This window comes from Mastomys coucha, unplaced genomic scaffold, assembly GCF_008632895.1.
Source record: "Mastomys coucha isolate ucsf_1 unplaced genomic scaffold, UCSF_Mcou_1 pScaffold12, whole genome shotgun sequence".
NCBI lineage: Eukaryota > Metazoa > Chordata > Mammalia > Rodentia > Muridae > Mastomys > Mastomys coucha.
The window spans coordinates 2,164,308-2,179,533 of record NW_022196894.1 but is presented as its reverse complement, the minus strand read 5'-3'; the positions used below and the strand labels follow the sequence as shown (position 1 = coordinate 2,179,533).

At 44.5% G+C, this 15,226-nt stretch overlaps 1 protein-coding gene across 3 annotated transcripts in view; it reads right to left on the bottom strand.

Moving 5' to 3' along the window:
- Positions 1–469: 469 nt before the first annotated feature.
- The window catches only part of LOC116084598, a 488,480-nt gene continuing 473,723 nt past the window's right edge, over positions 470–15,226 (bottom strand). The window contains exons 3-5 of one of the 3 annotated variants that reach the window (XR_004116180.1): positions 4,444–4,476; positions 3,791–3,908; positions 470–752 (exon numbers count right to left, since the gene is read on the bottom strand). Coding sequence is in view for 1 of the 3 variants with exons in the window: in XM_031361675.1 (XP_031217535.1) it covers positions 1,253–1,285; positions 4,444–4,476 (66 nt within the window). In the remaining 2 variants the exon portion in view is untranslated. Of the gene's footprint in view, positions 753–1,152; positions 1,286–3,790; positions 3,909–4,443; positions 4,477–11,727; positions 11,813–15,226 lie in introns of those variants that run through there. The other 2 variants (XR_004116184.1, XM_031361675.1) reach the window with 2 other exon arrangements.

Genomic DNA, 15,226 nt, shown 5'->3' with positions numbered 1-15,226 from the left:
TGTTACACAATGGCTCGGCTGTAAACTAGGAAGTCCCCTTTGGGACACAGACCCCATCCTCTGCCACCCTGCCCATACAACAGTTTACTTTGTCTTCATGAAAGGTGCCAGGCTTTCTGCTGAGCCAGGAGACCAGAGCCAGTCTGTTCACAGCAAGGGCAGCTCAGCCTTTCATGAGTACAGCAACCTCTTTTCAAACAGGCCAGACTGCTTCTGACTGGCTCACAGCCCCTGATTAGTTTCCTCGAGACACAGACTTGAGACAGGAAAAATCTATGATTTCTTGACCTGAAATAAAGTTTCCTTTAGAACACTCCACCCCCTCCCTTAGAGTCACTGTGATCAGCACCTGTGTCGTTTGCCACTGCAATTATTTGGGGGTAACAAAATGGTAAAATCAATCAATGTAGTTTGACTTCTCTGCTCTCAAACAGAAGCTGCTCCATTTATCAAAATGGAAGCTCTTCACTGGGTCTGGAGTACCATTAAACTATCAACAGGCGATCACTAAGGAGAGGCAAAATTAAAAACAAAACAAGACAAAACTGACTGTTAACTAAAAGGAAATAATTTTTCTTTTATCGCAAACATCCTGACCAGCAGAGTTCTTTGTCTGGCTGTCAGTAGAGTCAACGTGGGCTGTGTCTCAGATCTTTGTTTCTATGCAGTCCGTGTTTGAGAGAGGCCAACAGAAACACTTCCAATGCAATGCCTGAGCCCAGGTAACCAGGTTTCTCTCTCAGCAGGGCAAGCTGCGTGACGATAAATAGGGGGAAATGTGTATGCATTTGTGTGATAAAGCAGGCTTAATGATTCCCGAGGGGAAGGAACCCGGGAGCCACACAGTTGCAACTTAGGTTCAAAACGGATCCACGCAGGGCCAATTAACGTGCAAATATGTATGTGCTGAACCTGCACTCCATCCGTCATGTGCGTGTGGAAATTGGGCCATTTATCTGTTATATTATGTATGTGACATCTTAGTTTGGTTCTTACAGGCTGCTTGGGGACAAAGAGGCCATGTGCTTTGCACCTAGCAGAGGGAATTTAAGATAAATTCTTCAGCTGTCGTCAATGTTGCAAGGCACAGAATTTGGTTGGAAGATAAAGCTTTTCCATCGGCAGGGTTTTAATGTCTCTCCATAGCCCGTGTGGTGTCTTATTAAAACTGTGTGTGGTGAGGGAGGGGCGGCATATGCCGTGAGGAGTTATTGGCACAGACAGCTTGCTGTCATGTTTCCTGAGTCCAGATTTAGCAAACGTTATTCACATATTCGCTGTCAATCTGCAGAGAGAAAAGAGAGCTGGCGAAGCCGTTCACGCACTCATTCCATGGGCTTGTAATTCTTTTTGTTTTTCTTTAACCCACGTCTCTGCCACAGGTAGAGTCTGTTCTGCTAAATTACAACTGCTTGTCTGTATTTAGGTGAAAAGCAAAAGATAACTGGAGACAGAAAAGGACTGCCCTGATGCAGCTACCTGATGTGTTGCTATTCACATACAAGAAGGTGCTGCTTGTCTGTGGATTCGAATCTCACATTAGATAATAGTAACCACTTGCTTGGATGAATCACCACTAGAAATTCAATTAATAAAAGGTTAACTCCCTACAGTAGTGAAAAAAATTATGTTCAGCTGCAGCAATTACTATTGAGCCTTCAAAGCAATGGCTGGGAAAACAGGAGTCTTTGAGATACGTGCTGTGTCTAGGGGAGGAGAAACTGGGCAGACAAAGAATGAACTGGCTCAGTGTTTGCTCCGAGATGTCACCTGAGTGCTGGGTCCTCACATTCTTAATTCACTCCATCCCTCTGCCCTATTCTGATCCTGAGTATGTAACAGGTACCATGAACAACTGATTTTCAACCATGGCCTCCTGCACACGGTGTCCTGTTCCATACCACAGGAACGAATGAACTCAGAATGAGGCTGCTAACATTGTGGGCCAGATCAAATCTCCTCATTTCTAGTAAATATTTTGTCCATAGCCTTGAAAAGCTAACACCCTGCTTTCCTTCCCTTTCTCCTCTCCTTCGTCCATCTCCTTCCTTCCCCTCCATCCTTCCTTCTCCTCTCCCCTGTTCTTCCTCTTCCTCTTTCCCTTCTTTCTATCTTTTCCAAAATATTCATTTTGCCCAGTTACTGTTTTCCACACTCAGTAGTCCCTGTCTGTGGTTCATAAGACCATTTCACACACCCATGGTTGAGTCTGGATTATGGTCATGCATTCCATTTCATGATTCACCATGATTTGCTTATGAACCAGCCAATGGGCATGAGCCATTTCCAGCATGGAACCTTGAGATTAGAACTTCCAAGCATGTTCCTGTCTCTGTCTGCTGGTGGGCAGCAGCATAGGTATGCATTTTCCTCTGCTCTACCAGTGGATGCCGGATTGTCAGGTCGGCAAGTGTCGTTTCAATCAAGGTGCTTCTCAATTTCAATCAAGTACTTCTCTCTTCCTAACCTATAGTTTTAATCAAAGCTATAGAGCTAAATGTGTTGCCACAGAGGACTGCTAGAAAATGGAAAGGGGAAAACACACAGGGATATTATTGTTGTTGTTATTGTTGTTTGTTTGTTTTCTATTGACTGAATTTTTTTAAAAAAGATTTATTTATTTTATTTATGTGAGTACAGTGTAGCTGCCTTCAGACACACCAGAAGAGGGCATCAGATCTTATTACAGATGGTTGTGAGCCACCATGTGGTTGCTGGGATTTGAACTCAGGACCTTTGGGAGAGCAGTCAGTGCTCTTAACCACTGAGCCATCTCTCCAGCCCATGTTTTAAGTTGCCCGATGTGGCAAAACTTTGAGAGAGTGCCTTGGGAAGGGCAAGGAGCTAAAAGAAGCGGGCAGCTGTCCGTGGTGCTGACCACAGGAACCTGCTTGTGGCCTAGCATTCAGAAGTGATCCTTAATGAGTAACAGAGCAGGGATTTACTGAACATGACCTGTGCACCAAGAAGTCACCTATGTGCTTTACACATAGTGGCAGTTAGAGGTCAAAACTGTACTCTGGCAGACATGACTTGGACTCATTCCATCACTAACTGAGTCTTGGAAAGTTTGAGTGTTCCTGAACCTCAATTTACCTGTCTGTGAAATGGAAATTATGACAGCTGCAACAGCTAAGATTTTTGTGTACATCCAATACCACAATAAATAAAATAATCTCTGTAATACTGAGGATGTAACAGGTACTTAATAGTGGAACGGTCTCTGTAAACTAGCTGGACAGTTACCACCAACAACCTTTTCATATTCACAAAAGCCTCATGGGCAGGAATGTCATAAACAAGATTCAGCAAGATGGCTCTCATGACAAAGGAACTTGCTGCTAAGTTTAGCAGTCTGGGTTCTATCCCTAGGTCCACATGGTAGGAAGAGAGAAGTGACTTACAAAGAGTCTCCTCTGACTTACACACATGGACTCTCTCTGTCTCTCTGTCTCTCTGTCTCTGTCTCTCTCTCTCACTCTCTTTCTCTCTCTCTCACACACACACACATACACACTACACTAAGTCAATAAATCAATAAGTAAAATGACATTTGAGTCTCTATAAGGTGAGTAATGTTATCCCCATTCTGAAAAAGAGAAAAGAACATTTCTGAATATAACTTGTTCAAGTGGCTAGCTCCAGAATTATTCCAAAACAGGTAAGACTGGGAATGCCTGGCCTCCACCACATTTCTGCAGCTCCTGACCCTTCCTGAGGATCTCTGTGCCAAATACTCACCTCCCTATTCAAGTTTGATACCAACCTGCACTATTCACATACCACACACCTTGTGAAACAACAGAGAACCATCCTACCCATCAGCAGGGACACTGCAGATCCACTCCTGAGTGGCCGGCCCCTCATGCTCTGTATGGTCTGTCAGAACCACCTCCATGAGCTTTATTCTGTAACAAACATATAATGGAGCACAGGAGGCACCATTATCCTTGGGGCAATGAAAATGGTGGACAGACAGGCCACCAATATCTAGGTCACTAATCTTGCTTTCTCTAAGTTGTGACTTGAGGAGAGAGGAGAGGCTCTATTGATGCCTTCTTGGGATAACCATGACACTATAGAAAATTTCCAGACAGTGGTGTTAGAGACCCATGATCAACATCTGTTAATATATTTTCTACTATACTGTTAGCATCTGCTAAAATTCTCTTCAGACCCTGGAGGCCAAGTAGGGAAGACAAAAGGAGTTTTCAAGGCAAGTAGAAGACTACTTTGAAATCCTCACTACTGTTCTAAGCTGCTCAGAGTATGCCCTGTGAGCAAGGGGCTAACCCAACCCAACACCATGAAAAATGTGTCATAGTCAGCAAACCCAGACACCAGACCACAGGGAGAAGCACAGCTAGGGAACTTGGTTCACTCCAAAAAAAAAGGAAGCCACTTCAAAATGTCCCCCAAATACAGAAAAACCATGTTTCCTACCTCAGTTTGGTCAACAGCAGGACTCACCAAAACCTGCACAATAAAGAAAAAAAGACGTTTGTATCGATTCAACAAGAAGGCAATTGCATTAATTGTCTTTCTAAAGGAGCTGACATCAATAATTTTTATAACCAGAGGGGACTATGGGACAACCCACATGAGCATGTACAGACTCTCATACGCACTGGCACATACACACACACACACACACACACACCTAAAAGTACACACACACATATACATGCATACATATTTATATGTATGTGTATCTGGATGTGTATGTATATGTATATAGAGGGACATATACACACATACAGGTATGGAAACAAACCCATAGAAGCACAGATCTTCACACACAAGCACAAACAGGCACACACACACACACACACACACACGTGCATGCGCACACACACACACACTTTCTCTTCCACCAAACACAGTGACAGCAGATTCATCTTCACAGTCCTGTGAAAAGGTGAAAAGGATAATTAATATTTTCCACACATTATAGCAAGCTTGCCAGGAAGCAGAAGGGGGAAGACCATGTGCAGAGCCGCACAGTGAGGATTAAATGAACACCAAGGAAGCAAAGGCATTGATGACAATTCCACTTATTAATGACACTTTTGTGAGTATTTTGTCCCTTAAGTTTCAAGCCAGCCTCATGGGAAGTTACAGACAGCAACAATTGCAGCCCCCGCATTTGCAAAATGCCTCACAATATTGTGAAGTATAAAGTCCTGGCAGGCTTTATGCCAAATCCTTCATGTTTCTTTTTTCTCATTTAACCCCCTAAAAAACTTTTATTAGTCCCTCTTCATAGATGAGAACACCAGGGCTTAGAAAACTTAGGTAACTTTCCCAAGATCTGAATGTTACTAAGTGGAGAGAATTAGATTTGATCCTGGAATAAAAGCATTTCAAGCCCTTATGGAGAAGCCCACCGTATACAGGGAGTTTAGATAGACAAGTCACTAAGGCTCACAATAGCCTAGGAAGGGCCATCTATATAGGAGCTAGGCATGCGAGTGCATGCAAATACATACATATATGCAAGTGCCTGTGGATGCCAGAAGCAGACATCTATGCCCTAAAGCTGGAGTTACAGACAGTTGAGAGCTGCGCAATGTGGATGCTGGGAGTTGAACCTGGGTCTTCTGGAAAAACACCAAGTATTCTTATCCAATGAGCCATCTCTTCAGGTTCATATTGACTTTGTTATTGGATTTGTATGTGTTTGTATGTATGTATGTATATATGTATGTATGCATGTATGTATGTGTGTGTGTGTGTGTTGTAGTCAGGCATGTGTGGGTACATATGTGAGTATGTGTGTATGTGTAAGTCACAGAACACTCCTATGTGTCAACCTTCAGGCAACATCCACCTTAGTTTTGCAGATGGGATCTCTCACTGGGACATCAGACATGTCAACCAGCTGGACCAGAGAGCCAAAAAGTCCCAGGGATCCTCATGTTTCTTCCTCCTCAGAGCTTGAATAACAAGCATGTGCCACCACACACAGCTTTTTTTTTTTTTTTTTTAATTTTGGGCATCAAATTCAGATTTTCATGTTTGCAGAACAAACCGTTAACTGACTGAGCCACGTCCCCACCCCCAGGGATTCAATTTTTCAAGTCACTTTTACAAACTTTCCGCTTGCAATTTTCCTGGAGCTTAAAACTGACTCTGGCAACTTCAATGACATTTTCCTTTCAGAAAACAAGACTACTAGCTCATCTAGTGCTGCGAGTCCATCATCCTAACTTATCAGAGAGCTGAAGCAAGAGGATCAGGAGCTCATGGACTGCCTGAGCTACTGAGGGAGTTCAAAGAAAGTCTGGCAACTTAGTGAGACCACACCTCAGAGTAAAATGTAAAGAGGCTGGGGATGTATCTCTGTAGTAGAGCACTTACTTAGCATAGATGAGGCCCTAGACTTAGTCTTCAACACAGTGTGGGAGTTTAAAATGAAAAGTACTAACACATTCAGTGGACACTGAGTTACCACTGATTTAAATTATCCCAAATCCACATTGATGTCTTAAAGTTTGTGTGGAGATGCTTGGAAGTGAGACCTCAGGAACTGACCCCACTGTTCATTGAGATGACTTCCCAAGGGCAAGGTCTCTGGTAGGATTGGTGTCCATATAATAAAACACCAAAGGCTTTGCTGTATGTCCACACACACACACACACACACACACACACACACACCTATAACATGAAAGGCCATATGGAGAACACAGAAGAAAGACAGCCACATGTAGCCATGTCAGCCATTGTGAGGCCATTGACCTTGCACTCTCAGCCTATAGAATCTTTTGGGAAGCTACCTATCTGTGTGTTTCTATAGTAGCTGACTCAAACATTGACTGGTACCAGCTCACACTGTGAATTCAACAAAGGGCTTAGGAAGGTGTGATCCCTGACCTAGGAGATCAGCCCCAAGCTTACTCAGCCTCTCCCAGCATTGTCTCACCCACACTCACCAGCCAGGCAACAGCCCTCCCAAGAACCAGCTTCCCCAGATAGGGAAGGGAGCAGAGCAGACAGAGCTCCTTTGCCATGGAGAAGCTTTCATGTCTCCTAAGCATCCCAAACCAGAGGCTAACCTTCAGACTGCCCTCACCCAACAGAGTTGTGAGCCATGGCCAAATGCTTGCCAGGCTGGATCAGTAGAAAGCACTATGAGGAATAATGGTGGTTGCAGGCCAGAGTTATGTCATGGCTCCCTTCCCTGCCTGACTTTGCAAGAGCCTGGGATACGCCAGCTATTGCCTCATTCCTAAAGTACAAGGAGATCCCTCAGCTGCATAGTCTCCTCTGTGTATGTGTGTGTGTGTGTGTGTGTGTGTGTGTGTGTATGCTTCTCCCTATAGTCCCCAAGAGAAGTAATGAGGGATAAATCTGACATTCACCAGCTGCAGGTTTCAGGAAGCCCCGGTTCCTCTCTCTACACACAAACAAGAGAAACACAGTCCTCAGACGACCCCTCAAGAGCGTGGGCAGCACAGTCCTCAGCTGATCCCTCTAGTTTCCTCTACTTTATCATCTGACTGTTATTTCCTAACTTTGTGTATTTCCTGTTGCTATGTCCTTTGATAGCCCCCCACAAATAGACATCACTCCTCACAGCTACTGCAAATACACGCTAACAAAGAGAAGCATGCACACAGCTTGTGTTACAAAGGCTGACATGATACTAGCATGATTAAAACACCATAGAGGCTAAAACCTAGAATTACATGCTTAGCTGCCTATAAGGGGACAAGATGATTAAGACAGCTGAGCTTATGTGGAACTAGAGAATTCTTACCCCAAGTAAAGCCGTTTGCAGCAGCTTTTAACAGGCAACATGTGGCTCCAGACAAATAAAGCCTGAGTGCCCTAGAAGTGGCTGTTGCACGCAGTTTATGATCCAGTGTGCTTTTAACCTGCCACCATGGGGAGCATGTGGCCCAGGACAGCTGTGAATGTGACCTGACACAACTATAAACTTAAACATTCTGAAATTTTATCTTGGTGACTTCTTTTCCTGGAGCTGCTGCCTGGCTCTCAAGTGTAAACTCTGTTAGATGGTAAAGTCAAGTAGCAACATCAAAAGGCTGGACATGCTGGCAGGCCCAGTACACTGTGATTACATGTGTATTTTCAAACCTGATGCAATGTCTCCATGTGTGCACATGTACACACCTACACAGGCACATATGTGTAACACACACACACACACACACACACACACACTTACAGGAAAGAAGGGGGCACAGCACAATAGCATGTATAACACAGGAAAAACAGCTACTCTAGATAATGCCTATAAATGCTATTCACCCTCGTGTCATACAAACACACGTGCATGTCTAAACGCTATCTGGTAGGGTACACAGCAAACTGAAGAAGAGTCTGGAACTTCACGGAGACTCGTCTGTGTGTGGCTGGGAAGGAACTTCACGGAGACTCGTCTGTGTGTGGCTGGGAATTGTCCTTTCTCCAGTTATCTGAAACTTTCCCACAGAGGGTGTATCCATTTATAAAGCTAAAGCCAAATTCAAAGCAATAAAGCAAACACAGCCTAACACTATTAGTAAGAAGCCTTTTTGGAGCACTGGGGCTTCTCTTCTTAATCATGGAGGAGTGGAACGAAAATGACTCTCTGACCTGATCCAGAGTTACAGGGATGGTTGCCTTGTAACCATGAGGCCCTGAGAACCACATAAAAATGTTAGGTGTTCTGACATGCAATTAGAATCTCCACACAGAAGTAGAGACAGATGCCTCCCTGAGATATCCTGGCCACCTCCCCAGCCTACTTGGAGAATTCCAGAGAAACTAGAGAGCCTATCTCAACAAACATGGTGGACTACATCATGAAAATGAGAGCTGAGATTGTCTTTGGGCCTCCATAGGCATGGGTGCCTGTACATACACTCAAAAAATAAGGCACAGAGTAAAGCAATACTGAATAGGGGGCTTGTGGCCAACTGGAAAGCAGCCATATTTTATTTATAACCCATGGCTATGCACATTGGATAAACATACTAAGAAACAAATGGCAAAATGTGATAGGTCTGTTTATTCTTTCCTGGTGCTTACAGCTTAAGGCTTACTCAGTAAGGAACATGCATAGACCTATGGCCTATCTGTCCTCTGTGATGGCTGCACTGGACACACAAGAATGAACCACAGAAGCCAATGGGATGAGGGTTCTTTAAAGGATACAGGCTGTAGCACTTGGCTTTGATCTTGTCCAAGGCAGCAGCCATCAGAGAATGTGCAGCAGGGGGCTGATCTGATTAGAGGCCTGCTGCTGGTGGGCCATTCTGTAGACCAGCACAGGGCACAGAAGGGACATGGGAAATCCCCAGCGGGGCAGGAGTGAGTGCTTTGTTCTGGCTTTTCTTCATCCTTTTAATCATTTCCCTTGCTCTCTTCTCGTTTCCGAATTGCTTTTGAAATCCCAACATGAAGGTGCTCTTCTTCCCTTGTGTTAGGAACTTTATGTCCACGATTCCATTTCAACTTTTGCCTCCAAAATGCACTGCCATATCCCAAGCCATAGACAGGGAAACCAAGACTTGGAACCTGAAGCCTTTACCTCACATGACATCTAAAATGTCAGGGCCTGAATGGAAGGAACTCAGCTCTGACATTAGAAGAGACTTCAGGACAGACAGACATGTTGGCACCAAAGCAGAGATACTCACAGTTCCATAGACCCAGAGCTGAGTCCACAGCTACTGTGGAAGGCACAGATCATCCAGCCACCTGGTCTCCCTCCACACATTTTTGAGACATCTAAACACTGTTTGGGGACCTAGCTGGTCTCTCCATCAGCCGAACCCTATGTGCTAATAGCCTGTGGCATCTGTCCTTAGCCTGTGCACTCATGGTACACGTGTCGTTTGATCCCACAGAACAGAAACTTGAAAGGATTTAAGCTCAGGGAAGAATGTATTCACATACTGGATGGAGCTCACTGTAAATAGTCCAGATAAGATCAAAGAGCTTTAATTACTTCTCTACCAAGTGGAGGAACTGTGAGCTGAGCCCCAGCTCTCTACAATGAGAGATGCTGCTCTCTGGACAGCCTGGCAATATTCCAACTCAGAAATCAAGATCCAGACAACCACCTCCCATTCATTAATGGGACATTATCCCATTCCCATGTTGTTGATGGATATGGAGGCTCTGCTACGCCTTTCCCTTCCCATCCTCCAGCACTCACTTATGGGTCCCTGTGACTCAGCAAATGCTACTGCTCATTGTCTGCCAGGCAAGAAGACAAAATTATCACATCCTTTCTTAAGCCCAGGCCTGCTGGGCCTTCAGATCTCTCTCCCCATCAGTAAATGTCACCACTGTGCTGAACAGGTTACCCTTGGCTTGTGAAGTCAGCATGTAACTTTAGCAGACCTTCCGGGTAACAGCCCATGAGGACATGATCGCTGCGACAGCATGGAAGTGATCACTCCAGTTGATAAGCATCCAAATGAAAATGCTAAGTCGCCATGTCCTAGGGTCTGCTGGGTAATCTCTGCTAGGCTGTCAGACTGTCTGCAGCTTATGAGATGCCTGACACCAGCATAATTCGTGAATATACAAAGCATGGAGGTTTCTGCTTGTCTGGTGTCTTCAGACTTTCTTTACTTTTTGGTTCTTGAAAGGTGTCTCACGTAGACCTAGAAGCCCGCAGCCGCTCTCAGACCTGAGAATCCAAGCCCACTTCTATCTAGCTCAGGGTGGAACTTAGACCTCACAAAACACCACAAAGCTCATTTCTCTGCCCTGCCAAGCTGGTTAAGGCTTCACCAGTGGGATTAACTGGGAGATATAATGGTATTTTCCTTCATTCCTAATGAGGACCTGTGAGTTTCAAGATGGTCCAATGGAAGCCACAGACAAGTTGGGTTTGAGATATGTAGTAAGTGCACCCAAGGGGACCAACTACAAGGTAAGATGAACACAGTGTCAAGAGTTACTGGGGGGGGGGGGTCTCTTCATTCATCTTGAGATAACAGGAAATGTCTGGCTTTCTATCTCTGCAAAGTTACTGTGAACAAAGAGACCAGGCACCAGGATGAGCTTTCTTCATGAATTTGAGTCAGTTCTGCTTGAACTAACCAAATCTCTGGGTAGTTATCCTTGGTATAGATATCATCACTTGGTCTCTGTCATCAAAAAGAGGTGAAGTTTAACATTGACTTGGTTTGAGTAATAAGACAAGTGGCATTCCTGCCACTCAGAAATGCAGTGACCTGCAACTCCTCTCTGAGCCATGCTTTGGGAAGCCTTTTAAATGGGAGTGTTGTTAATAAGTGGCAGCCTTTCTCTAGCTTCTACCTCTGGCCCAGCTTCTAATATATCTGCTTATGGTCCAGCATCCACTGTGGTCCAGCTTCATCTGTGGTCCAATATCCACTTATGGCACCTGTGGTCCAACGTCACCTGTGGTCAATGTCTACTATAGCACAAGTTCATCTGTGGTCCAGCTTCCACCTGTGATCTAGCATCCACATTCTATCTATGGTCTAGCATCTACCTGTGGTCCAGCATCACTTGTGGTCCAGCATCACCTGAGGTCTAGCATCCACTATGGCATAACTTTATCATCTGTGGTCCAGCTTCTACATATGGCCTAACTTCCACCAACAGAAGTCACATTACCTGGTATGATGGCTCATCTTCACTATCAACTTGACATATTTAAAATTATCTAGGAAAACTTAGAAGAGGTCTATGACCCTGATTTTAGAAAGAGTAAACTGAGGAAAGAAGACCCACCCTAAATACAAGCCTTGCCATTCCACAAGCTGGAGTTGTGGATGGAACGAAAAGGAAGAAGGAAGTCTAGTGGCATCTCTCTCTGCTTCTTAACTGTGATGGAAGCAGTGTGATCAGCCACCTCATATGCCACTATGACTTCTGCTCCATAGTGGGCCACACCCTCAAACTGGGAGTCAAAAGATACCATCCTTCCTACAGTTGCCTTTGGAGGGGATTTTGTCAGAGTAACAAGCAAAGCGACTTATCAATCTGGACACCCAGAACTCTGAGAATGGCTCTGAAGCAGAGGCCATGTTCAGGATTTCATTGAGTCAGTGTGGTTGCTGCTTCACCTTGGTCAGCACGGGCGTAAGGCAGCCTCACATGCTTTGGTGCAGTGAGCATGGATGCCCTTACCTTAACTCATATATTTAGTCAGGCTCTACGATGAACTTAAGCAACAGATTCTTGTGGAGGAGACACTGCCACCTCGAAGACTGGCCAAGTATACAAGTGTCACCTGGAGCACTCCGTGTAAAACTAATTTTCCCAACACAACCATGCTGGAGAAGCCACATCTAGGAAACATGAAACCAGCTGAATCTAAACTTCCAACATGGCCTTCTAATATCTCAGGTTGATCAACTCCCCTGGACCGCCCCTCTTCCAACTGAATGTCACCAAGATAGTCCATGAGTACTTGTCCAGACTTGTGGCTGACAAAATCTTGAACATAATCAATAGTTAGCAAGTTTGGAAGCACTTTATTATACAACAATAGACAAACATACAAAAGGTACTTAGTGTTGCTAAACCTATAATTTTAGACTTAGAAAATGGAAATTATAATATTTTACAAGATCGTTGTGAGAATTAAGCAAAATAATACATTCAAAGTGCTTGGCTCAGTCTCCGGTCTATGCTAAGCAGCAGGTTCTGAGAGCCAGAGAGCGCCTGTGCCCTCTGGGCAGGACCACATGCAATCACAACCACTTTTGTTTACTGCCACTCATGGTTCTCAGAGCACCGGATCAGATGTCCAGCTGGTAAAGCACATATGGACTGCTCAGGAGTTAAAAACAATCATCTTTATAAATCCGCAGAGTAGGCAAGCTGGGTATCCTGCAGGAAATGTGTTACCCCTCTCTGAGCTTCTGTTTCCCCTCAGCTAGCCAACTCTTTTCAGGGACCCCCCCACCCCTGCCTCCCAAGGACTGGGATCAGAGCAGTCTACCATGCCCACCCAACATTTAAGTGGGTCCTCGGGATTCAAATGCCTGTCTTCATGATCCACCTCCCCAGTTTCTCTTTTTTCCATTTTCACCCAGGACTTGGTTCCAAACACTGTGTTGCCAAAATTCATGCCACATTTTTTAAAAGTGTTTTAAAAAGGAAAGAACCTGTTCATGGATGAAATTCATCTCCCCATCCCCAACCCCACCCCTAATAAAAGTCCAATAAATACATGTCTCTTAAAATTCTTGGAAAAGCACAATATTTTTCTCCATATCCCTCACTTGTCAGAAGTAAAATAATACTTGCAGTTACTTCAGGATCTCTGCAGCCTGCATCCTAAGTATAGTGTGCTTATGGTGCAGAAGGACCACTTTGAATCAAAGGCACACATGGTTGTGAGGGAGCAAGAGGCTATGGGGCTGAGATGGCAAAACACAGCACTCTGGAGCATGACAACCCTACCAATGCCTGCCCTTGACTTGCCCTTGAAACTGACTTGTCAGAAAGGTGAGAGTAGTCACAGCACTGGGTTGATGGGTATCTGTGTCTGAGCTGCCATGTGCCCATCAGTCACTCCGACACATGCTGGAAGACACAGCATGGAGGGTGAGCTTGTGTGAGAAGTGGATGCTAGAGCTCCCAAAGACCCTTCCAGGGGTACACCAGCATCTCTGAAGAAGCAGCCTGTAAGAACATTTGCTTCAAAGGACCCCTTTGTTGAGAGTAGGATTCAAAAGCATTTCTTCCTCTATCGCTTATGTGAACGGTGGATGGGGTGCATATCTGGGAGTCAGAAGACAGCTCTGTGGACTCGATTCCAGCTTTTTGTGGGCTCCAGAGAATGAGCTAAAGACCCCAGGCTTACAGGAAAGTGCTTACCTCACTGAGCCTTCTTAGCATCCAGAATGCAAGATTTAAATTGGCTCCTAAGAAGGTTCTGTTTTAACTTGATGGATTGGGAATGTTTTGTCACTCTTAACACAAACACTGGAGGGAACAAGCTAGGAGAGACATACTTTGGTTCAGTGGACTCTATTGCCTCTGGAACCACCTGTAGTAAGGCAGAGTATCATGGGAAAAGAGCATTTTGAGAAAGTTTCTCACATTATATCAACTAGGAAGTAGGGAGACATGAAGGAAGGGTCTAGGACTGATGTACCTTTCAAAGGCATGACACTAGTGTCCCACCTCCACTGTACTCATCTCTCAATAAGCCATTCACCAATCAGCTCATCATCGATGAGCTACCTCCCTAACAAAGCTAACACCTACCCTGCTTCCTCCACTTGGCTCCAACCTTAACTAGCCATTCATCTATGAACTCTTCAGTGGATTAGTCCACTGATAAAGTTAGCATCCTCATGATTCGGTCATCTCTCCATCATTCAGTCTCTCAACGGAGCTAGGGACCATGCCTTTAGCACATGAGTCTTTTGTTGGGAACACATCATATCAAGCCACAACATCTGGAAATCTAGAAATAGAGATAAATTTGTTTTAAAGTGCTCCTTACCCTGAGTCTTTCCCATACAAGTATACACATGTATATGTATATATGTGAAATGTATATGTATATAACACATATACACATGCATATGAAATACATATTTATATAACACATATACATATGTAAAATAGACATATAATTATACATATATAATGCAGCTAAAGGCTTATGACACAAATTATACTTTTTAGCATGTATGCATGCATGCAAATATTGCATATGTGATGAAAAATGTAAATAGGGAGTAAACTAGATGTTCACTAATGGAGGATTGTCTCAGTGATGAATCCTGGTCCATTCTTGTCTCCTGACCTGATCACAGGCAGAGTCTGCAGCAGCCTGATCAGAGAAGAGCTGAGTATAAAGGACCTCCACTGTGTTAAAACAAGGAGGAGCAGCAAGGCTGGAAAGACAGCTTAGTGGGGAAAGTGCTTCCAGTGCAAGCATAAAGACCTGTGCTTGTTTGCCAGCACACACATAAAATCCAGGTACAGTGGAGTGCACCTGAATTCCTCGACCTCCAGAGGCAGAAACAAGCAGATCCTAGAGGTCTGCTGTCTGGGAGAAATGGTGGGCTCCTGGTTCAGTGAGAGAGGAAGATAACTGAAGATAACCTCTGGACTCTTTATGTGCACAAACACACACACACACACACACACACACACACACACGCACTCAAGTTCATGTTCACACATACACTCATACAACCTCTCATAAACACATGGAGTCTCTCTCTTTCTCTCTCTCTCTCTCTCTCTCTCTCTCTCTCTCTCT